Raw genomic sequence first — 26,031 nt, 5'->3', positions numbered from 1 at the left:
TATCGCCACTTTACGTGAATATGGCCTATATATTTAAGTATATTTGCACATAATAATATAAAAATATAAAAAAATATAATTATTTGTCTTAATAATTGCATAAATTATGTGATTGCAAGAATCTATGTTATATTCTTTCTAAATACATCAGATGGAATAAAACTTATTTGTCCACGTCGCCAATTGGCCAATTCAAAATAGGACTCTAATAGTATCCAATCAGATGTCACTTGTAATTGTTGCACATCTTGATGCACGTTGATAATCAATGATTATAGAATTCATAACATGAAAGATGAAGACTTGAAACGAACAGCACTGAGAATAGAAAACAGAAGGAAAGAGAGGCGTAATATCTACGCATTTTACATAAATATTTTATGATTGCGGGAAGAAAGATTATATTACAACTATGTCTATGGTGATTATATACATTGTTAAAATATATTGTGATAATCATGTAGATAATACTAAACATCAGTTGTTTAATACATGATTCATTAACACAGGTCTTAATTTCTTAATCTCTATAATTTGTTATTGATATTTAATTAAATTTTATGATCTTAAGTTGTGAAGATATTTTATTAAACAAAAGATAGAAGTAATGTATCTCGCGAAATGCAATAACTCAATAAATAAATTATTAAGAGAAATATATATCTTGCTGAAAGAAAATATATTTTTTTTCTTATAGCGACCTGATGATCATCGGAGAAAATGGAACCGGGAGGAATACGAAAGGATTGCGCTTCAAAGACTCCAAGAAGAGATCGCGGAGGAAGAATTAGGGATTCCCAAACAACCAGCAGTTAAAAGAGAATTGCTAAAACAGAGAGATTACAAAGTTGACCTCGAATCAAAACTAGGAAAAAGTGTTGTCATCAATAAAAATACACCATCGTCACAAACTGGAGGGTATAATTCAATTTTTGGATATCTTACAAAAATCTAATTATGCGATATAATAAATCAAAGTAATTTAAATAACGAAATAATAAAATTGTTCTTTATAGAATATTATTCTCTTTTTTAAAAAGCAATCCTCAGTTTTTGATACATTACTAATTGTAACCATTATTGTGTTTCCATCCATAGGTACTATTGCAATGTCTGTGATTGTGTTGTCAAAGATTCCATCAATTTTTTGGATCACATCAATGGAACAAAACGTAAGTTTGAATATCTATAAATTAATTATATAGACTTAAAATGTAAAATTTTAATTCAATTTTATAACTTTTAATTTCTACAGATCAACGTAATCTGGGTATGTCCATGAAAATAGAACGATCTACATTGGAACAAGTTAAAGCAAGGTTTGCACAAAACAAGAAGAAGCTTGAAGAAAAAAAGAAAGATTATGATTTGGAGCAGAGAGTGAAGGAATTAAAAGAAGAGGTTTGTTTGCTCAAAATTTTGTTTGGGGTAATTATCTCATTCTATATAATTATGTAATTTGCTAATAAGATTATTTCTCTATCATCTACAGGAAGAAAAGATCAAAGAATATAGAAAGGAGAAGCGGAAAGACAAGAAAAGGAAGATTGAGGAACTGGCAGAGGATGATGCAGGACCGTCTGATGAAATGGCCGCGATCATGGGATTCTCCGGTTTCGGTTCGAAAAAGAAGTGACAAACTCTTTCCATCTAAAGTTTACTATCTTTGAGAAAGAGAATGTTGATTCTTTAGGAAAAAACGCTGATATGAACAGTTAGAAAAATGGCGAACAGTTTTAATTCCAGTTATTGGAATTTAAGGATGCGATCCATGAATGTGAGTTTGTGATGTATTTTTTCATTTGTCCTAGAGTTTCATGTTTATTCGAGATGAGAGAAACAGTTATCAATTACAAATCAATCTGACCAATGTAAATATAATATCATCATTGTTATCATCGTTGCTATTAAACAAAAAAAAAGTAAACGTGAAAAAGACATAGAATCGGACAGTCTAATATTATATCACACGAATTGCGCGAATAATTCCTATTAACTTATACTTTTTAATATTCCGATCTAACTCGCAAGCGGATAAATAATTTATGCTTAAAAAGATTTCGCAAAAGACTTAATCAAGAACTCTTCGCAGTAAAATCGTTCGTTAGGCATATTCAATTAGATCGATCGTGCGATTCTGCCTTCTCTATTCCGACTTTTCGGCTCAAAGATTTCATGAGAGAACCGGACTTTCTCCTCTGCAAAACAAGTAATAAAAATCCTACTTTTTTTATCCGATTTAGAGTATCAGCTCGATGTAGAGTATCAGCTCGGATAATGCGCGTTATGTTAAAAAATGCGCATGACATTTAAGAACTTATTTACCTAACGTTTTCATTCCTTTGTTCAAAAAAAAAAATTAACAAAAATGACGCTTAAAAATTTGAATAAATTATACCGAAAACAAGATATATCTTATGTCTATAAAACGATCATTTTGCGAAATCGACTGCAATTGACAGAGCTTTCTGCGTGCGAGGATAATCGGAAAAAAATCTAAACTTGGCAATCATTTTTAACTTCTATTCATTTTCAAATTTTATATAAACTGTAATACGCACATATACTTGTCTAAATTATTGTTATTACATTTTATGTCACAGATATTATAGAAAAATTACAGGAGTGTTTTGCACTTCTTAATACAATTAAATTATTATATAAATTTGTAAATTTTATATATTTTATATATATTTTTATAAATTATATATAGTTTTTATTATATATGTATAATTTTTCTATTTTTCACTATAATATCGTTCTCTTGATTCTGCCAAGTTTAGAACTAGTTTACCAACACAAGTTTTTTTAATGAACACAACGATTATCGTCGCGAATTGAATATTTAGACCAGATGACATTTATGATATGACATTTCAAGCATCAATGTTTATATGATATTTATAGTGTACTATACGTCAGTAATTGTCTAATATATTCTTTACAATAAAAATAATTTTGGCTAATTTTGACTCTTAAAATCTCTTTCATCAAAAATTGATTACTTATGAACAATGATCGAAAAAACTTTAATTTATTATAGAGAATATATTTTAGAATTATAAAGAATTATACACTGTATTGTATATCGCACATTAGTACTTGAAAATTTATACTTGTCTGAAAATTGTCATTTCAATTTTTTTAAAACGAAATGAATTTTTATATTTTATTTAAAATTTATAAATTAATCTTCTTCAATTCATGCACATCCTATTCTCTTGTGTCGATCCCGTACCATCTAAATCTTAATGCTACAGCATGCTTTCTTTTTATGGATATTTGTGTTTTAATTTTGAAATTTTTCAATGATATTGATAATGATATTGATAATTATTATATTATCATAGAGACAAAAAAGAATATGATTGAATTTCTATTAATTTAGCCATATCAAATTATATAATCGAATTATTTCTTTCGCATATTACATTCCTGTTGACGATATAAATTCTATTTCTCGATACAAAAAGTTAAAATTGTATTAATTATAATTATAATAAAAATTATAATATATAAAATTATAATATTATTATATACGCGTCGCTGCGCGCGCGAAACCATCAGTCCGGCGGGAAACGTAAAGATGATCGCCAAGTCCTACACAATGAAAGAGACAAAATTATCTAAGTTTTTTCCCTTCCAATTCCTTCTTTCTCTTTTCTCTCAAGAGATTCTCAAACGATGAAGGAGGGATAAGAACCGATATGCGCGAGATCTTTTTGTCTCCCACCTCGCAGAGGGTCAAAAGGAATCTCCTCCTACTTGCCGGGGCCCGCGCTCTGGGGGCCAGACTCCGGAGCCGGAGCAGCGGCCAGAGCAGTGCCGGTACCGACGTACATCCTGACATAGCTCATGCGACGTATTCTCTTCTCGCAACAGTAACAGCCAGCACAGCCGTGAGCCATTCGAAAGTCTGGAAGCCGCGCGTGTCGGAGTCGCGTGCGCTTCGATTCAGCGCGCGCCCTGTCTCATTGTCAGTCGCTCGCACGTGACGTGGATGCGCGAATCGTTACACGTGCCACCGGGGTGTCCGTTTACGTCCCATGCGTTTTCGGCTCCGATAGCCGAAAGTTCTTTCCTGCAAATCGGACACTGCGAACAAGCATTTCAGAAGAGAATGAACAAATTTAGTGAAAAAATTTTATTGTATTTTTTTATTTACTTTTGATTTGGAAATAGAGCGAGTGCTGTTTCCCAAGAGCAAGGATACTTAAATTGAAAAGACGAGAGAACTAAGAAGAATTTGTTGGAGAAAAGTATTTGATCATATCTTTATAGTGATTGTTAACGAGTACTGAAGATAAACGTCTCCTGAGAAGAGTCGAATTAATTTTGGAAGAAAAAGCAAGTTTATTGTTGAAGAATGCTTTCTATCTGGAAAAGAAACTGAACTCCATTCGAAAACGCTTTTACGTTGAGAATTGTGATTCTTTCGAATGAGTACATTCCTGAACAATGCTGTCTACTTAGAAATAAAAGACAAGATTTGATTAGCAAATAATTTTCAGCAGAAAGTCGAAACAATCATTCTCTTATGCAAAATTTGGAGTAATTATTTAAAAGGAAGACAGAGACTTTTCGAAAATATTATCTAGAAAGAAGGGAAAAATTTTGAATATTTACCTTTTTATTTCTTAAAAAATAATTAAAATATACATTTTTATTGATGATATGAAAAAAAAAATATATTCTCGACATTTCCCTAATACTTTAACATAGAAAAATTCATAACATAAAAACTCGTAACTGTTTCGTGAGATGAGTCTCAAATAAGTCTCGAATAAACAATCCTAAAGAAGAATCTACAGATAAAACGCTCTTCTCCAGCCGGATTTTACTACCCAACATTACTCGCAACGATTCTCATTTATCCTCCTAATTATAATCAATTAACAGTGTCGGCTAATGTACGCTCGCGGAAAATGCGACAGGCAGCCAAGGCGATTCCATCGATCTTGACACGGAACTCGTCGGATTGATGGACATCGGCAGCGATTTTACGAGCGTCTCGATCACGGACACCATAGTGCGGCATCCGTTTCAAGTTGAAGAGCAAAACGTCACTTTCAAGAGACAACGATGTCGCGAACTCTGCAGCCGATCGAGGAATCCAATCCCGGCAAGTCATCAGGTGAGATCTCATTCACTTTTTAACGATGATCTCTTAATTAATTCTTTAGAAAGCACTTGCAACAAGTCTACAACATATTCGGAAGGTGTTAATTAGTGTATCTTACATCAGGAAATTTAATGTCATTATTAAAAAATTAAATTATATTTATTTGTGAAACGTCATCTGTTAATAAAAAACAGATATGAATTATTAAATATTATAAATTTATTAAAAATATATTAATTTTTTTCCTAAGATATAAAAATTAAATTTACTTATTAATATCTATTTATCTTCGTTATAATATTTATTAATAAAATAGATATTATAATGAAGATAAAATTTTTATCCCGAAAATATAGTCTGTACATGATTCAAGATTTTTTTTCTTGCGAAATATGGATCTCAGCATTTAGAATATTTCATATATTCCGTTCAATTTTCAAATGTATTGCACTAAAATCTTACGATATATTTTATTGTTCTAAAACACAACGGCCGCTTTCCCTTTTCTTTTCCACGGAAGTGAAAAGGATCGGACACGCACCGTGTTGTTGTCCGTTATACGGAGTCTGCCCACAACTCTTGTTTCTAACTCTTGTTTTCGAAACAGTCCGTGATCGCTCGTGCATGATCGAATGGATCGCTTAAGTAGATCCGAAATGAAATCCGTCGACAGAAATTTCAGCTTCACGACATTCACATTCGATCGACGAAGATTCGCGTGAATTGTCGTGAGGAAAAGTGCAAATTGAAATTTGCATTTGAATTTTGCACATAATTTGATACGGATGAAGCCACAATCAAGCCACAAATCTGCCTTTTGATTAAGACTGATTTCTATCGATGTTATTTCGCACAAATTAGTATGGAAATTTTAATAATTATTTAAAGAGAGAGACAGAGAGAGAGAGAGAGAAAACTGGATCTTTTATTTATTAATTTCTTATTTCAAAGAGAATATCTTTTATAAATTGTCAGAAGCTATTAGATAAGATTAAATTATATGAGATTGATATGTAGAGTAGAAAAAATGTCATCATAATTATATAATTTATTATAAGAGATGCATACATCATATTATTATTATTTATCACTTTGTTATAAAAATTACTAGAATGTGTTTATCGCAAGTTAGTTTAATTTGTAAATTATTAGGAATGTGGCCGCAATTTCACATTTTTTTATATTGACCATATGTTCTGTCATTTAAGCTTCAATCGGAGTACCAAATATCTCTAGATGACATTGCTTTTTTTTGTCACTTTTATATATATGTAAATAATTAACGGCCGCGTAGCGTGGCAAATGTGAGCACAATAATTAAATGAAGCAATATTCCGAGAAATTGTAAGTTCATGATATGGCGCGATTAATCATTCAATCTTTGCTCGGCAAAATGTAATACTCACTGATAGTTATTAGTTACGAATTGCGATCTACTTTCACAATTAAAATCCGCTACACGGTATTCGCGTTCCATGAAGTATTGTCATAACAGGTGGAATGTGAAAACCAACGGTTGTCTGAAAGATCAAAGAAATGAATGATCCATTTGCGTCAATTATCCGCTACCACGCATCAAAACGTCCCAATTTATCAATGACGGACTTTCCTATGCTTACATATTGAAAAATTACATTGCTAGTATATGTGTATATATTCCGAATAAATAAGAAGTATGATTTTACCATATATATATATGATAAAATCTCTCATCTTTTATTTATTCTGAAAACATATGATTAGATAAAGAAATTTATTTATACAGGAATAAAAATTATTAAGATATAAATTATATTATTTTATTTGTTAGGAAAATAAAATGACAGAGTCCACTTCTTTCTGCATATTGTTGCATTGAGACTTCTAAGAAGCGATTTTTCAATATATATCCTAAAAAGATTAAATCGCACTTAGAAGTCTTATTTTATGTCTAATGCACATCTCTTACCTAGTGCGTAATTACATTAGAAAGACGTGCGCAATTACATGGCTGTTCTGCCAGAAATATAAGGAGACAAGATGATATGCTATCTATTACAAACGAGCATCTTGCTGGCGATAATTATATAGGAAGATTTAACTCTTTGAACCGCCGATGTTTACCAAGTTCCTTTAGTTGACCTAACCGATCTAATAGATATCATAAATATACTTAATTAGCACATTAATTATTTATATAAATTAAACTTTTGAAATATTACATGTTGCTTGAGAATATTTTTGACAAAATAAAAAAAAAAACAAGTTAATCGCAAAATATTTTTTGACGTTTCTCCAGTTTGATGATAAGCTAACAAAAAAAAAATAATAATTTTGCATTAATAAATTCAATTTTTAGAATGCGCGCTTAATAAATGGAAATTTTGAGATTTGCGAAGGAATCTTCTGAAATATTTACGGAAGGAGAGGACAAAGGATATATTTACAATTATTTATATATGGAAAAATAAAGACCGACACGTGCCGTTATGCAGGAAGAAGTTGAGAGGAAGTGACATTGCGCAAAGCGTCCTGTATCTCCGCGGCTGTCCAGTTTTTCATGGATTCGTAAACGATGCCCAATCTCGTACTCCACGCGAGGTCCCCTTCGACGTATACTGATTCCCTCTTCGCGGCTTGCACGAGAACGAAGAAGACGTCCGGCTTGCCATTCTCCGTGATATAACGTATCCGGACCTTCTTGGTCCCATAGCCGCCTTCCACCACGCTTACGTGACCGTTCTGATGAACGGACGCGGCGATCACGCAGCTGATGAGCTTGCCTGGTCGTGCCCTGTAGTTTATCTCCGCCCTGGTGCTCACCGGAAAATACGATTTTTGGCTGTCCAGCTGGATGAGCCTGGACGTTGCCTCCTCGTCGGTGAATACATCGCCCTGCATCAGCCACGTCGTTCTACGAAGAAAAGCCTCGCGTCTGCAAAAATCTGATAGACGCGCGAACGATTGCGGCCGAGTTTCGCGAAAAACCGTTATGAGGCAAGAGACTTCCTCTTTTCGAAGCGTGAAGATATCGGAGAGAATTTTGCATCATCTAGATTTCTCCGGCGTTAACGTGAAATCGCGGACTGCGGAATAGGTCAAGATATTTCGCAAGGGAGGGAGCTCTGATCAGATCGAGAGAATTGATTATTTTTTGTTCAAAAGAGATGAGACGTTGGAGGCCCCCTCTTTCACATCTCGCGTAGTCTATCTGTCTATATATATTTTTAAATATTTTTAATATTTTAAATTAAATATTAATTTTTTGACAAAATCTAAAATCAGATGTAAGTATCTCGAATGTTGCAAAGGATATCTCTTTTTCACAAATTTCAGTTTTTAATTCTTAACAGTCGCTCTTCACCGAATTTTGACAGATCAATTTTTAGTATCAATGTATCTAATATCAATGTTCTAATAATAGAAAGCTCTATTTTTTTTTCTTTGATACAAATATCATACTCACGGCTCGCTTAATACAGAATTCGAAACGCAATAGAGGACTAGAGCTAGGTAGATGCGCGTCATCATCAAACTGCTGATGCACAAGACGAGGTCTTCAAGTATCAGCTGTCGGCTGACAATTTCTTGGCGATGCGGGTTGTCTTTTCAATGTTGTGACATTATTCGGTGTTCTTGGCCCGATATCATTATCTCGCGCGCGAACTATCGTCTTTGTGAGCTAGACGGTAGTGGAACGTGTACTAAAATTAACGAAGAGAGCAGACCCTGACGTGGGCTGTTGTTGTGATGATGCTGTTGTCCCTCCTTCTCTTCTTCTATTGCGAGCATGAATATATTCATCTTCCTCCCATTTTCCTCATTATAAGAACGTTTGCCAATTTACAAATATCATTTATATTCACGCTAGTTATGCGAGTTTTGAAGTAATTCTATATTTTCAAATGGAAATCATGTGATTGTTGACAGTTGATTATATCGTTACGACAACTTTTTAACTTATTTAACTAAAGATTTAAATTTTTTTACTTTGCTAAAGCTATGAATTTTTCAGAAAAAAAAAAAGAAGAATTTGGCTTTTTTGCTTTTTCTTTTGAAGAAATTAAAAAATGCTCCCCCTTACTTTCTCTCTCCCTATTAAATTATTTCGAAATAAAAATACATTTTTGAGAAACAAAAAAGATATTCTAGCAAGAGGACAGATCTGAGTGTAAAAGCGAACATGTATAATAACTTCGTAAACCACCGCTCGGCTATTAAGTTAATCATAATGCTCCAATCGCCGTTCTTCACGCGACACGGCACTTGTAATTCGCAATAATACCCCATGCGCGCGTGCACATTTAACGCCTTAATGTATGTACTTTGAGTTTCTTTCGATAGGATCGTACATTTGCCCTCGTAGCGGATCTTGCACGATTTCGCACGGAAGTGCGGCTATTTCACGATGAGCCGCGATAATCATCAGCTGGTGAACGAATCGACTCCTCCTCCCTCCCTCTGATAAACGCCGACAAGTGATGTCATGCCCGTCTATTTTCCCACGTGGTAAAACGTCAAACGTGCTGTGTCGCCGGCGCATTTTTTATTACGTCGGATAAAATTGCATCGTAAAGGATAGCTCGACCGGTCGAAGTTTAACGGTCACACATTATCAGCAATTTCGCGGTAACGACAGCTGATCGATTATCTTATGGACCAATTACATACTATTTGCGCGCCAGTAAAGCAATGTCCCGCAGGGGAGAAACGATTAGGAAAGAATATCCAACAGCTGGCGACGATGCCTATCTTTCCTTGCGTTCGATTTGCCTTGATTTTCTTTGAGAAAACTTGCAAAACTGAAATATATGAGATTTTCATCAAATGTTTTTTTTTTTGTTTCTGTTATTTTCTTCGTGATGAAAATTGCACGAGTCCTTGAGTTTTAAAAATCTGAATTATTTTATCTGATTTTATACGAAGTGTTAGCAAGACGGAAAAAGATAATAATCGGGAAATGTGCAATTATTCTGAATGTAAAAAAAATTTATCTTATATATCGCAAAATAATCGTCGGAAATGAATTACAACATGATGAGTATGATATATATGTTAATAAGATATCCTGAAAGCATCGCTATAAATCAGAAAAATTTTATAATAGATTCCGGAAAATTTGCAATATGCGAATCTTAGCCGAATGCTGGCTTATCTTGAGATTTTAAATATTGTTTAGAAATATTGCGTTTTTTTATAATAAAATTGATGAAAATTTCGTCATTCTTTAAGAGACCTTTAAGGATTTCTCTTTAATTCCGCGTAATGTTGCGATGTCCGTCGGAATTTATAGCATTGAGGGAAAATATGGTAAACCGACGAGGTCGCTCCAAAGAATGTGAAATCTTCTTTTTCCTAAATCTGGTCACGAACGAGAGCTACATCCATCTCAATGGCCTCCGGCCACCACTGCGACCGATACTACGGTATTGTTCTTCGCTAAAACTAAAGTGACCGAGTGCCATTTGCCTTTTACGTGCGAGCCGGTGCACTCGAGCAGTCTCAGAATAAACAACAAGAATTCGAAAGGTTTAAATAAAATTAAATTAAAATTAAAAGTCATAAATTTTAAGCGGCAAACTAAACAAAGTGATCCTTGCAATTAACCATTTGATTGTCAATTAGTGCGCAAAGTATGTATGACTGAGAGGAGACTCTGTGTCAAGAGACATAATTGATAAATATTATAATTGACAGAACAAAGCAAAAGTGGGCAATGATCTTCAAAGTTTTACTCCGTAAAAGAATTCTCGACATTCTCAAAGTGCAACAGCAAGAATCAAAATGCATTTTAAAGAGACATGATTCACAGAAATGAAGAAAGTGATTCCTGTAATTAAAAATTTATTATTTTGATATCATATTGTTCGTCCATCCATTTCGTAAATTTAAACAATTTTTTAGAAAATATAATTAAATAATCTTAGTCTCTCTTCCGCTCCAATTTTTAATATAAATTCCAAGTGAGTAATAGTCTCGAAAATAATCTCTCTAAAAAGTCTTTAAATATTTACTATAAAAATTCACCGTTGAACTCGTTCCTATTTACGCGACTCAAATCGTCAATTATATCGCGTCGGTCTTAATACGGTATTCTATTCTCGACTCGTTAACCACGATCGGTTAGTGCGTGACATCCGGCGTGGTCCTATTGGATACGAAAAATTCGTCAGGATGGTGGCCGAGCTAGCTGACATTTCCACGGCGACAATCGGCGGAAAAGCATCTCTGCATGCTGGTGGCATCTCGAAACAGCGCAAACGACCTAAATGGATCCAGACGGCGACGCGTGAACCGATCTACAGCGTCTTAGACAGCGACGACAACGCAAAGAGTTTTCCACCGAATGTCCACGGCAAGATTGTGATAATCAGCGCGGTCAAGAACGAGCCGGGCCGCAAGTCGAACGCGGAAAACAACCTACCGTACGCCTGGCCATCATCTCGGAGCAGAACGTCGCCGATTCTTGAGGTCGAGGACGAGAACACTCTTTATAGCGTGGTGAGAAAACCGAAGAAAGTCCGATTGCCGGAAACATCGTCCTCCGACGAGGAGACAATTCGACCCGTCGACCCGTGTCGTGATTCCACTCGGATCGGGGACACTGTTTCCAGCGAGAAGCAACAGCTGGACCCCGAAGACGTGTCCAAACGAGTCGAGGTAAGAAAGTGGCTCCGCGACACACCCAGGCAGCCTTTACCGGATCCGCCGAAGATGTTTTCCGATCGATCCGAATACGAGAATCGCTGGCCCGATCGGGAAAACCCGGTGGCGCTGCCCCGAGGGGTGGTGGGGCTCGTGGGGCCCTACAGGATTTATAAAAATCCCAACGAGAACAGAGAATATATACTTCAAGAGGAGGAACTTGTCGAAGAGGTACTGGATTCTACGAGCGAGAAAGTGCAGGAGGAAGAGAACAAGAACGAGCATCGACAGAGGGCGAAGTGGAAGATCAGGGAGGACGACGAGGAAACTTTAGTTCCGGATATCCGGGATCTGCCGAGTCTGGAAGATTTCATAGAAATGAAAAATGATAAGGGTAACGATTGGAGAAATGAAGGAGAATCAGTGATAAAAATGGAAAAATCGGAATATGTCGAGAAGATTTTGTCCGGTAAAGAGGAACGCGCGGTGGATGTACCGGATACGATATCCGCGGTCTCGATGACGTCGATGAAGCAGAAATGGGGTGAGAAAATCTATCTTACGATGATTGAGCGAGATAAATTTAAGTCACTTATAAATAAATAAATCGCTTGCTGTTTAGCAATTAATAATTGTCTCTCTCCGGCTACGAGATAAAATATAATTTTACTTTTTAAAAAAATCCTGGACTTGTCTATGAATTTTTGTAAAGTAAAATTTTTGAACACTGTATATACAATAACACCCACATATGATTAATTAAATATTTCACAAACATTACGAAAGAAATTTAGAAACGTATTTTTTTTTTGAAAATATGAAAGCTATGACAACTTATTTCTATATATTTTCTCTTTTCTTTCTTATTATAAAATCTGAAAAGTTTTATGAAATTTTGATTAATTTTGTAATTAGATCTAAAATTACGTTCATGAATATAAATCAATGTTAATCCAAAGTTATATATGTTATATATCCCTAAATAGGAAGTACATCTATTAATTCATGAGTTTATAATGAAGATAGTTTGCATGAAAAGTAAAGATTAATTGATATGGAAATAACGTTCATAAGAAAACGGCACGCTCTTAACAAAGGAATCTTCTCACGAGTTAAAATTAGTTGAAGTTTAATTCTCGCGATTCGACAGAGTCACTCTTCTCGGTTACCCTCCATATCTATCTCTGTCATCGGTTGTTTTACTTGCGAATCGTAATCGGGCGCGAGAGATTATAAGTAGCACCGGCGTGAACGATCGGCGAATAATTTGACAAAGTATGCCGTCGGAATTCGGTATGCGAAGCGACACGCGCATCTTACGGTATTGTCTGGCAAAAAGGATCCGAGTAGCGGTAGATGGTACACCATGCATAAGCATACGACGTTCTGATACGTGTGGAGTGTGGTTCATGAGTTGACCATTCATAGCTCAATATTCTTTCGTTCAGAGGCTACATTCCCATACATCTGTTTGTCTATCCCGTCCACATTGTTCACGAACAACGGTCAATTGTCTTGTACGAATCTAAATTGGATTCTACAGAGAATCTATGTGGAACACTTATAAAGTCTAAAAAAAAGAAATAAATAAACTGGGATGATATCCTTTTACGAGAATATTATATTTAATACATCAAAAAAATTAATTCGATTATTAGTTTATTGACAACGTGTTATATTGACAGGTATATATTAATTTATCGATAATGTCATACTTGCAAGTATGTATGTATACAACATACCTGTCAATGTAATATTATCAATAAATTAATATTCGAGTTTCCTTTTTTTTTTTTTACGCACTAAATGTAATATTCTCGTTATATACGCACATTATTATTTCTCTTTTGCTTAACAAACAGCAGTATATTCTTTAGAATTTAATTTTCAGCGCCATTAAAAAGTCAACAACGGCATTAACAATTTTTGACACGTCCTTCATATACATTATTTGATTGTTCAGGAGTTAAAACGGGGCAGACCTCACAAAAGCAGCTTTCTAGTCAAGTCCAGTTCGTTCTTGCTTTCTTTCGAGAGACCTTTCATTATATCTTCCGATATGATGCACTCTTCGGCACGGCCGCCGTGTATATCACATGAATCGCGAGAGACTTTCACCATTTTTACACACTTTTTACACCGTCCATTCCGCATCGATACTTTATGATCCGCATGCTATCATCGGCTGTTAATCTTACTCTTTTTCGTGCTCGCGCCTCGCCGTTTGTTTCCTGGTTGACTGACCGAGCGTTCTTCTGGTGCGAGAACGATGCGTTGCGTCCGAGCGGATGTAGATTTACATAGAGGAAATTAGAAAGCATGCGTAGCTCTGACGGCCGTAAGTTATCCCATTGGCATTAAAATACGCCGGCGTGATATAACGATTTTAAAGCTCGTTGCCATTGTCTTGGCCGCAAATCCTTTTGCGACTCCGAGAAGCGTAAAAATCGAGCGAGCGGGAGAAAAGGCCTCTATTATTCTTGCACGTAACTTTTGAGGCCAATCCACCGCGCCGCGAATTCGTTTTCTCCTCCGCAGAAAGAAAAAAAAAATCTTTGCTTTGGGAAATGATACGATCGGTGCGAGCACGAAAGCGAGTGAAGGGATGAGATAATTTTAAACAGTATACAGTATTACTTATGTAAGGATTTAGAAAATCAATTAGGTAAAAAAAAATTCTTTTTATGTTCCGCGCGATATGAAAGCATGAATATGTAAATTACAGCACGTAATAACATCAAGTATTTCTCTCTGTGTCTAATAATAAAATGGGCATTTAAAATTTTAATAAAGAAAAAAAAAAAGGAAAAGCAAGAGAAATAATTAAATAAATCCGTAAATTATTTTCTGCGAGCGATGAGAATAGGGCTTTAATTTGTTTAATTATGCTTTCGTTCAAGTGTTAGGGATAAATGATGAGGCGCACTCATTCACTTCTCATTCATTAATTAGCAGCACATTGAGGAAGCATATACATTACTATTTCTTCATTAGCAGCACATATAACCGGAAGAAAAAATAATAAAGATATGATGAATGCGGAGATGTTTAACGGACGAATTGATTAATTGTCACAAAATTAAACGTATTTGCGGAAGAAAATGACGCGGGTGTACTTGCTCCCGAATCGCCGTAACTTACTTTCGTGTTCTACTCCTGGCAACACCGTGCCCTCACTCCATCAATCGTCGTGCAACATCAATCTGTCAGACATATGACGCCACCGTTACTAAAAGCCTCCTGACAGGCCTCAGTCACTGTTACACATAACTGATTCTCTGCAGTTAGATGATGCAGCTGCATCGCCAAACACCGCCGCCGGTCAGTACAGTTAACCACTTTTCTCGGCACGCGGTGGTAGTGCACGCACCAAGCCGCACAATTCGCATCTGTGCGAAAATATACATACGCGCGTACTGGCGCGAGAGTGCGTCTTACAATGCGAGGCCTTCTTCTCCCGGATAACCATACGGTTTCGACTTTTCGACGCAGATGTTCTTTCGTCGAACAACTTACTGAGAATTTACCTGGATCATTATGAAAGCTGCCGTGAGTAATAACAACGTGCACGATGATACATCTGGCCGAACAAATTGTAGGCGGGACAAAGTTACATTGCATCGCTACGATAAAGAAGAAGAACAAACTGGAAGAAAATATTAGGGTAGTTTCAGCAAAATTAATATTTTTGTCCTATCGTACATATATAACGATTTCTATTTCTCTTTCTATTAAATTAAAGTAAAATTTATATTAGATATAACGCGTAAATAGAGCACAATGTATAATTTTCAAAAGTATAATAATCGCATAATAAATATAACATACTATATAATAAAAATTATAATTTGATGCAATTATTTAATTTAATATTTTTATTAAATTGTGAAGCAATTGTGATATGCCCGGTATATTTTTTTTTTTTTTATTATGTTTACTTTGTTTAATGATCCAGCAAACTTACATTGCTTTTTTGTATTTCATAAAACGGAATAACATTCCAAGCGATATCGATTATCGAGTATGATGATATTATTCTATAACATGTTTCATAGTATTTACGTTATTAAGATTCTTCGATTAAACGTAATTTCCGTTTTAAGAATTCAAGCTTAAATCTTCGGCTTGTAAGCAGTCCCGTTATAACATAATCAAGCTGTCGCACGTGTTCGTTTTTACAAGCTACAACTCTCATTGACGTGTCTTTCGCACAGCTCGCACGAAGCGGCCAGTCCTGATGTAATTATCCATACAAGTAAAGATTAAAAGGAAGAAAAAAAATATTTAAACGCTCACAAGACGAGATTTCCGCTGTGCTGTCTCCATGTTTGTTTCTTATTATGATTATTTTACTGCGATAATAAAATTCTTGTCGCACGAAGAGATCTTACGCACTGATCGTCGTTAAAGCCCACGTCTGAGCAGTTTCCTAGATATATGACACGTGATTTAATCGCAAGATTTTTCGCGATCCTTATCTTCGCGTCTTCTTATAAACTAGTTGTATATTTTATTTATTAGCAACTGGTATTTACGTGTCATTGCCGTAGCGTACGTGTTACCTGAATATATCTAGTCAACGATACATAGTACAATTTGTTGAAAATTTTCTGCAAATTTTCTTGCAATTTTTAAATGATAAATAATATTTATTTATATCGTCTCTCATACAATTGCATCATCCAAATAGAGTTCATAATTACTTGACTGGTAGAATAATAATGTCTCGACTTTTATACGTGTCTGATTATCAGCTGATTATCAAGCAAATAAAATATGAAATATGCCTTCGTGTCGATTTATATCAAAATATTTACTCATATTTCACAGTTTCGCCTTTCGGAGAAAATTTGTTATTACAAGAAGAGATGTTCGTGTGCGATCAGTTTGCATAGATGTCCAGACTTGTAAATGTCGCATTTTGTATTCTTAAAGAAAGATAAATAGCATTACCGACCATCATGCATCTGCTTGCATGGTTAGAATATACACGCGGAATGATAAATTTGTCAGTCGAATGATCGTTGATATACGTCGTTTAAACTTTATAGACACCCCATAAATATAATAAATGTATGTATAATCTAATAACTTTCCTCGTCTCTACGAGATTTTTTTGAACGCAATCTTTTGCGATTACACAGTAACAATAAACAAAAAAATATTAATTAACTTCTGAAAAAATAATGAATATAAGAAAGAATGATAAGACACAAAAAAAAATAATGATAAATAGATAATAATAAAATTATTCGTAATTAAATTTGTCAGTCGAATGATCGTTGATATACGTCGTTTAAACTTTATAGACACCCCATAAATATAATAAACGTATGTATAATCTAATAATTTTCCTCGTCTCTACGAGATTTTTTTGAACGCAATCTTTCGCGATTACAAAGTAACAATAAACAAAAAAATATTAATTAACTTCTGAAAAAATAATGAATATAAGAAAGAATGATAAGACACAAAAAAAATAATGATAAATAGATAATAATAAAATTATTCGTAATTTAACAATCAAGCGGGGCACATATGTATAATATAAATAATATAATTTAATTATATTAATTAAAATTTATAATGACAAAGATATACAGACAAATATTTGATTTACTTAAATTTAAAAGTGGCAGTGATGTGAGCACACCTACATACAAAACACATATGAATAGCGTGAAAGCAGGTACCGGCCACTCAAAGTAGTTCGACATCGAGTGACGTCGTTTTATTGAAACTTTCATCAAATTTCCCACTCAGTGTTCAATTTCACGTTTCCACGTGGAAGATATTCAATCTCGCAGAAACTTAATTATGATAACATACGTATCTTAATTTCTGTGGCTTGCCAATCTTTTTTGCGCTATCCGTATACTTTATTAATGACTTTCTATTGCATTAATAACAATATCAATTTGATATCATTCCAATCTCCTTCCAATTAAGTTACTCAAAATGAGTTTCACGATAAGTCAAAAAGCGAAAAACGATGAGTCACACGAAATATGTTTCCTATGACGAGTATGATATGTAAAACAAAGTAATTAAAGGCGCATGGGTGATGGTAAAGAAAAAAAAAATAAATAAATAAATATTAGAAAGTACATGATTCGTGAATTCGAATTGTAAGTTAGAAATAGTACAATATGCGCTAATTAGACGTTACTTATGATGACTTGCGCGAATGCATAAAAAAAGCGTGCGTTTTCATAAATAGTGTCGCATACGCAAATGTAGGGCACGCGACGAAAGTAGAACGGCGAAAGAAGATTAATGAAATTTGATTTAAAGAAACAGTTTCTCTCTCTTTTTATGATTTTATGATGATGTGTCTCGATTCTTAGTTTGATATACGAAACGTTGTACATAAATCGTTTGCTCAATAAAATAAAAATAATCATTATATTTATATCTAGTTTTAAATTTATACATCGAATTGTTTGCAGAAATAATTATTATCTAGGTATTGTTAATATATAATATAAAAATATCAATAAAATTTTCGTTCAACAGGAAGATCAATTTTTAAATAAGTACAAAATGCCCCGAGGCATCCTGAAAAATCTTCAAATTGGCAAAGTATCATTTCTCTTCATCATCACAAAATCTACAACTTGATGAATTTCAGCTTTTATCGAGTAAAAAAGATATCGCACGCTAACAAAAGCATCATCATATTATTATCGCATCAGTGCGAGACCGATCGGTTACTCAGCTATGCAATCGATCCTCGTGGTGTCGCGTGAGAAAAATGCAAATGCCAACATCCTTCTTCTTTACCCTGGCTACTGTCAGCCAGAATTGACAGATAATGACTCGATATTAGACGCGGAATTGCTGTTAAACGTCAAAGAGACGATGAACGTTATGTATCGCTTATGGACCGACACTATCGCGCATTAAACGCATTATCATTATTATCTGACATCGATAATTCGCAGATGGCAGGTGGTGGTGGTTGCTAGTGTGGTGGATGCTTCTTCTTCGTCTCGTAGCTCACTATAACAGGCTAGCTTATTACGCGTAATCGCGGCGGCGGCGGTGCCGATTAGACGGATTATTATGGTAGCGACAAATTAATCCCGGCATTTTCTTCGAACCTCTACTCATCGGAAGCGCATCGTCCAACACCCGCCATAGATAATCGTCGTCCAGATAATATTTCTCTCCTGCGAGAATCGACCTTCCCAACGGTTCTGTTTAACCTTTCGAATCGTTCCAAATCGCCGATTAACCCCTCCGCCCTCAAAATGCTGTTATCATATTAATCGTGACTAACGTTTCCACGTAGAAAATAAAACATGAGAATTTCAAAAGGATTTGTTGAATATCCGGCTATTAAGCTGTAATGTAGACACGATCGTTTAATTTTATTCGAGATTAATAGTTTATAATTGTGCATGCCAGGCACACACACAATATATTTGTGAATTAATATTTATGTTTACTCTAACTAATTAGATAATGAACGTATTGGTATAGCGTGCATTAATTATAGTTCTATTAAAACAAAATTTATTTAAAATTAAACGAGAAACTTTTTTATTGTTATAAAGCCATTGATTTGATGAAAAATATAATAATAGCAAAAAAATGCCTATCTTTTAATGAATTATATATGTTATTTATAATATATTATACATAATTATTATATATTCATAGATAATATTTTTTAATTAGTACCGTTTTTTTTTTCTTGATTTTAATCTGCTCGTACTTTAAGAAGAAAAAGAACAACTGTAGCTAGACAGGTTTTAACCACTTTAGAGTACGAGTGTTGAAAAAAAAAATAGACCCTCTTTCTCTCTGTCTTCTTTAATATATTCTAATATATTCAACAGAAGAAAACTAGGGTACAACACGTCCGTGTCAAGTTCTTGCTCTCGCACCGGTTTTTCTTCTTCGCTCGCAATTTTTGCTAAAACACCCGCGTCAAATCGCTTCCATCGGACGCATCGAATCGCGAGGGTAATCGTAAGTGAGTCATCAGGATAGCGGAATCTCATTCTACAACCGTTCGATTTCGAGGGCGACGTTGTAAAGGCAGCTTCCCCGAAGCGTCCGAAGCCTCGTCGGCATCCTCGCTCGATAGTAAGTTAAGAGCAAAACACTGGTACGTATATACGGCCGAGCGTATTGACGGATGTTGGGAAACGAGGCTGCGAGAAAATCGCATCATCACGGTCATCATCTACCACCACCTCCGTCACCTGCCCACCGTTCGGTATCCCCGAAAGAGTCGATGCTCCTTTGAGAGCTCGGCCGAGTTATTCGCCAAGTGCCACTTGATTTCGCGTTATCGTCACGTGCACTTCTCGTTATCCGTCACGCGGACGTTGCAGCGTTTTCGCAAGATACCAAGTGATGGACGCCGACGACCCGTCACAACAATAGTTTCCCGCTGACGAAGGTATGGACGTCAGGTAAATGTTTGTAACGGCACTTTCGCGGATTCGGACAGGATCTAGGAAAGATTTCCTGTTAAAATAACAAAAATCGCTTCCTTTTCAAACATTATTATTTATAATTAATTCAAATATTTACTAGAATGTTAAATTTAATCTATCGCATTTTTTCCTCTGGCACTCTCTCTTTCTCTCTCATTTTAATTAGGCAATTACGTAAAATTACATTTCGTCAATTAAATGCCTCACTTGCACGTTAATTTGTTGCTCGATTTCTAAAGCTCTCGCTACAAATTTTTTTAAAGATAATTATCTAAATTAAATTAAAATAAAAATTGTGTTTCTTTTCGCATAACTGTGATCAATCATGACTTTTTTAAATTCATAAGTAGAAGTGTGTTCTCTTTGAAATATAATTGATTTAGAACTGGCAGATTGCTCTTCTCCCTCTTTAAATTATTTCTAGAATAAACATGATGAATTAAAGTATTTATTATTACAAAATATTTCCTGATTCGTACTTTAAACTTCAAATACCGATGTTTAGATTTGATGCGAATGTACCGTAACCCAGATCATCGGCAAACGGCGTATCTAACTGTTCCTTTTGATTGTTCAAGTTTTATCTTCGATCAATTTTAAATCTGCCTGTGGAAAAACAACGCCGGTTGTAACTTCGTTCCACGTAACTTTAATATTTCGTAACATACACATCTATGACATCTAATCATTGAAATCCTAATTCGCGCTCGAACTGCTTAAATTGCTTAAATGTGAAGTTAAGGTACGATCTCTTATCTTTATCAGAAAACTGCATAGCAAATGAAACGAATGCCATGGAATAATTCTCAAGCGCTCAAAGCCTTATGGCTTTATCGATTCGATATATATATATATGTCTGGAGGAATTTCGTAAGCTTTACGAAACTTACGGGACTTTTCGCCATTGATGAATCGAGGGAGAAAGAAAAGTTTTCGCAATCAACTGATAATTTACCGCAGGTGCACAGCAAATAGCAGATTTGCTACGTGATGATACTAATTTCACCGAATTTCCGAAATGAAAATAAACTCGTATGCCATACCAATGTATTTATATTTTATCTATTAAACTTGCGGCATATATTCCTCATTAGATAAAAATTTTTTTATGATTTTGATGCGATCAGAATTGTCGATAAATTGATTTGATACAAAACACTTGTACATAGTTTTCGAATTCGCATTGCTTTCTCTTAGGAAAAACATCTGCTAGTTTTAAAATGCGTGTCATATGTACATTTATAAATTAAATTACATGGAATTGAAGAGATTCTAATTACTTTGTGCACACAAATTTTCCTTACTTTCTAATAATAACAATTTATTGAATAAGCTTTATGAATGTATTATTATTCAGGATTTCCCATACTTATATTTATAAATATCATCGTCGTCCAACAGACAGTGCTTTCATAAAGAAACTTCTCTCACTATCCCTTCCCTCTCTCGTCCGCGGTAAGTTCTTGTCGAGTGCAACACGCAGGAAGATGCCTTCCAGTCCAAGGACCTTTCACCTCTTTCAATTTCTTTCGACGTCCTTTGTAGTGGCACTTGCCGGCGCTCCATCATCGCGTCATCCGCGAATCAAGCACATGTCTCCATCCCGAGATGCGCGATGATCTTTCATGTTTGTTAATCGCGCCGACGATGAGCGACACGTACCGCCAGCTGTCACGCGCCTTGACTCTTGACTCCGCGTGACTTCTCGTACTTCTCGCACGCAATTTGTATTACGCACAATCGGAGAGAATTTCCACGCGCGCAAGAGGATGTAGTTGATTTTTAGCATGCGAGCGTTGCATGGCGCGTCACGAGGAGCCGTGGATCCGCGTTTGTCGAAGTAACGGAACGGAATCGACAAGAGATGCTTATTAACCGATCTCGAGAGAGTACAACCGCCACTTATTCTCATGTCCTATTCGTCACGGATCGTCATGTCGATCCCCAAATAGGTCATGAAAAACATCGCTCGCTTACAATTTATTGTTAGCCTCGATACTCCATACTACTTTCTTAAGCGATTCATTATTGTTCGTGTAAAAGCGATCCCTCTAATATTGCCGCTGAAGAGGATATATCATAATTCTCTGTGCTTCATTAAGAATAGTAAAGTATCTATCTCGAGAATGAGCAAAGTAGCATTCGTCTTCCACTCGACTCGGGAGATAGAAGAAAAATCGAGGCTAATGACGGAACTCAGCTCTTAAGTGGTATTTTGAAATATTATTATTGGCCATCTAAAATATCATTATTGGGCATCTAAAATACTAATAAACAATACACAGGAGTTACGGTTCATAACGAATGAAATTTAATCATTATTCATTAGTAGCGTCGAAAAGAATTAACAGAAAATGTTGTAGAAACCTTATACAAGTATCAATCATCATATATTAATCACTGAAATAATTATAACCAGTGGTACAATTGAAACTACTTAAATAAGCAAAATCTAATCATTGTTTAATAATATAATTAATTGTTATAAATATTATAAACTCGTTAAAAAATCATACAAGTGTCTCGACTTAGCAATTGTAATAAAATTATTAAAAATGATTAAAAATTTTTCAATTGCTTAATTTATCCTACAATCTAAACTAATTATTCTCTTAATAGATCTATATTAAATTTTAATAAATATAAATGCAAAATATCAATCAAATCGAGAGAAGTCGAATTAAATTAAAAAATTATGCTGTTTATTTTATATATATATATATATATATATATATATATATATATATATATTTATAATATAATTATTTTTATTATATAAAACTTTAATAAAAATTCATTATAATATTATAATTCATTCATCATGCCAAATAGGATTTTGTCGCGGTGGATATTTTACAGCGAGACAAATTGAATGCGCAGAAAAAGAATTGCGTTAGAGCGACCGAGATAGGCGAATCCGCGCGTACGATAAAAAAAACTTAGGTTTCGCCGTCATTAATTACACGGCATTACACTCGCGGTAATTGTCAGCTATTTAACGCGCCGAAGAGTCGAACTTTTACTAGAAGAAGCCTCGCGTGCACGCGCCTTTTTTTAACGGGCCGCAACGACGGAACAACTATCATTGTGTAGCATCTAGCTATGCAATGAGCGTCGCGCCGCCAATGCACACCGCGATGCTTTATTAAAAGATGCAGTATTATAGCAAAAAGCGCTATTAAGCAAACTCACGCCAGCTGTCTTAATTATTTCAACGCGTTTTTCTCCGCGCGCTTGTCATCATGCTCAATTGTGCGACGAGCAATATTTGTGACAATCGACGAACAATTATTATATGAGCAAAATAACTTGTCTACAAAGAGTAACGTTTACGTATAACAGAAATAGTATAAAGTTTAATTTATTTAATAGGCACGCAAACAGACTTTTGCACTCGTGTAATAAAATTTAATTCAATAGTCCGTCACATATTATTATAACAGTCTACAATACTGAACAAATCCGAAATGAAAAAGAAATGTTTATATCACATTAAAAATCGAAAATTAAATTCTTTCTTTGCCGATTAATCTCAATTTATGATAATTAAAACTGCTGCAAAGTTACAGCGCTTTTCGATTCATGATTTAATTCAATCGCTCGTAATAAAGAATGTAATAAAGAAAGAAAAAATATGTTTCTCGAATTTCTATTCCAAGATTGTGTTAGAGAAACATTAAAGTCTTCTGTTCCATCACCTGAAGCCAGATTGAATTATGATGTCGAAAGCCATGTAAGTGTTATTTCTTGCAAATATTTAATTATCCACGAATCTCTAAAAGAGGATCTTCGATATATTTTACCAATATGTATTGTCGAATGTGACATAAAACAGCTGATTTATCTTGACACATTTCGCGAGAAAAAATTCACCTGCTTTCTCGCTTCTGTCATCATCATTTAATACTTCGGCGAATAATCAGAAATTTTAATTGGAGATTAGTATAAATACTATCAATACTATATTGTGCAGATGTTAAATCTATAAAATGGGACTCTTTCTCGTTTCACATTCGAAATCCCTGCACAAATGAAGTAGCACGTATTGAACGCATTCAGCGATTCCTCGATTAATGATTTATAAGCTAGCAAGGAGATTTATAAATTCACGAATGCTCTTAATGCCGCGGGCGCTATCGCCGCAGAAATAAACGTATAAATTCTTCCAGCGAAAGTTACACACATTTCTCCGGCGACCCGGCAGGCTAAAGAAAGAAAGTGGCAAGAATAAGCACGGTTCCACTTTTCCGGCCGCTGCATACGCGTCGAATGTTATAACGCGCAAGAACGCGCGTTTCTCATTAATCTTCTCATTTTTTTCTTTTTTTTTTTCGTAGCGAGCAACGAGCAGCACGACAAGGACAGCCTGAACGAGACCGGAAGTACAACGGGTGCCACCGTGGAGGGTGCGCCGAGCGGTGGCCCCTCGGGGTGCAGGACCAAGGACAAGAACGACCAGCCACCCGCGCAACCATCCACCTCGTCGCCACCGGCGAGGTCTTTGGTCTCTAGGATCCTGGCGAGGACGCGGTCGCGCGAGGATCTTCTGGACCATTCGGAACCTTAGTAAGATTGCAAACTGTCATTGCTATCGTTTTGCTATGCAAGTCGCATCTAAAGAGCGTTTTTTTTTTTTATCAAAAAAACTTTTTAATCTCATCTTTTTTATCTTAAATTTAGATTTAATCGATCCTTTTTTTATTGAGAAAAGATGTAAAAAAAGCTTATCTGTCAAATGATATCTTATTCAAGACGCAAGTTTTTCAAAGACTATTATAAGTCGTATACATTATTTCTAAACATTAAAAGAAATTGTAATTATTAATTTTTATCTTTCTCTCTCTCTCTCCTGCTATTTTGTTACAGCTCGCAATTATGGGTGGTCCTCTCGAATGTGTACGGCGAGCTGATCGTCGTGCTAACATTCGCGGTATGTTTGGCCGAGGTCATGGACACGCCTGTGCCTTTGCTCAGTTTGCAAGTAAGTAATTCAACCTTATCGGTTTGTCTATAAATTAATTGCCATTGATTATCGCGAATACGTCAGATTTATCAGGAAAACAAGTTCGTTTTAGGATAACGCGTCGAAGTCTCGAAAGTAACGTTCGCGTTGTCGGACTTGGGATTACCGTACCGTTACTTCATACAATCCGGGGAAAGTCCGAGTATATGTGTCGAGATCGGGCGACCTTGAGCTAGAAACGCAGGGTTTGGATCTTCCTGAAAATAATAACATCTCCAGATTGTATGGCGATGAGGATTTTTTAATTTTCTTCCTCGCTACGTTAAAAATATCTTAAAGAAATTGAAGAAGTATTTGTATGTAATAATATTAAAAATATAATTAATTTTTATAATTTAACATACAAGAAACGTTGATTCAATTAATAACTTGCCATAATATAATTATCATAATTATACTCTAGATCCGTTAATAAAGTTTAAAAAAATAAATAAATAACTTTCTATTTGCAATTATAATTTTAAAGAATAATTTTGAATTACGTCCTTACTTGAATATCTTAAGAAGCATTCTTAATGAAAAAAAGCAGCGACGCCGATTATACGGCCGAAACTCCAGAAGAGAATCAAAAGGCGTAGCGATTCGACATAAACACAATATTAAATATTAAAGCAATGTTCGTGATTGCGTGCAATCGAACTCGTTTCAGTTTACGGAAAGCTCTCATTAGCATGAAATTACAGACCAACCATATAGATGAAGAGGTACGTGATCGACGAGCTTTAAGAATCGGATCGATCGGATTATTAAATGATACAACGATCATTTTCGCGCACGAATCTTGTTCAAAGACATCCTGAATTATATACCTG

General features: G+C 35.0%; 3 protein-coding genes across 3 annotated transcripts in view; 2 read left to right on the top strand and 1 right to left on the bottom strand.

Annotated features, from left to right (window-relative positions):
* Window positions 1-279: 279 nt before the first annotated feature.
* LOC126854352 (zinc finger matrin-type protein 2) lies at window positions 280-2,966 on the top strand. The gene is made up of 5 exons (XM_050600960.1): window positions 280-421; window positions 698-918; window positions 1,099-1,172; window positions 1,256-1,401; window positions 1,493-2,966. Exons 1-5 carry the CDS (start codon window positions 413-415, stop codon window positions 1,634-1,636), a joined length of 594 nt encoding a protein of 197 aa, XP_050456917.1. The 5' UTR covers window positions 280-412; the 3' UTR covers window positions 1,637-2,966.
* A 3,930-nt stretch (window positions 2,967-6,896) lies between these two features.
* Window positions 6,897-8,813, bottom strand: LOC126854355 (uncharacterized). Its single transcript, XM_050600963.1, has 2 exons — window positions 8,568-8,813; window positions 6,897-8,015 (listed from the first exon to the last, which is right to left on the bottom strand). The coding sequence occupies exons 1-2, from the start codon at window positions 8,630-8,632 to the stop codon at window positions 7,589-7,591; spliced, it is 492 nt and encodes a 163-aa protein (XP_050456920.1). The 5' UTR covers window positions 8,633-8,813; the 3' UTR covers window positions 6,897-7,588.
* Window positions 8,814-11,260: 2,447 nt separating this feature from the next.
* Window positions 11,261-26,031, top strand: part of LOC126854326 (proton channel OtopLc-like) — a 19,607-nt gene continuing 4,836 nt past the window's right edge. Inside the window, exons 1-3 of the mRNA XM_050600901.1 lie at window positions 11,261-12,290; window positions 24,534-24,762; window positions 25,063-25,177. Of these exons, the coding sequence (XP_050456858.1) occupies window positions 11,276-12,290; window positions 24,534-24,762; window positions 25,063-25,177 (1,359 nt within the window). The 5' untranslated portion in view covers window positions 11,261-11,275. The remainder of the gene's footprint in view (window positions 12,291-24,533; window positions 24,763-25,062; window positions 25,178-26,031) is intronic.

The sequence above is a fragment of the Cataglyphis hispanica genome, chromosome 14, assembly GCF_021464435.1.
Source record: "Cataglyphis hispanica isolate Lineage 1 chromosome 14, ULB_Chis1_1.0, whole genome shotgun sequence".
In the NCBI taxonomy this organism is placed as follows: Eukaryota; Metazoa; Arthropoda; class Insecta; order Hymenoptera; family Formicidae; genus Cataglyphis; species Cataglyphis hispanica.
Note: the sequence above shows the minus strand (reverse complement) of the source record. Positions and strands in the feature narration are given on the sequence as shown.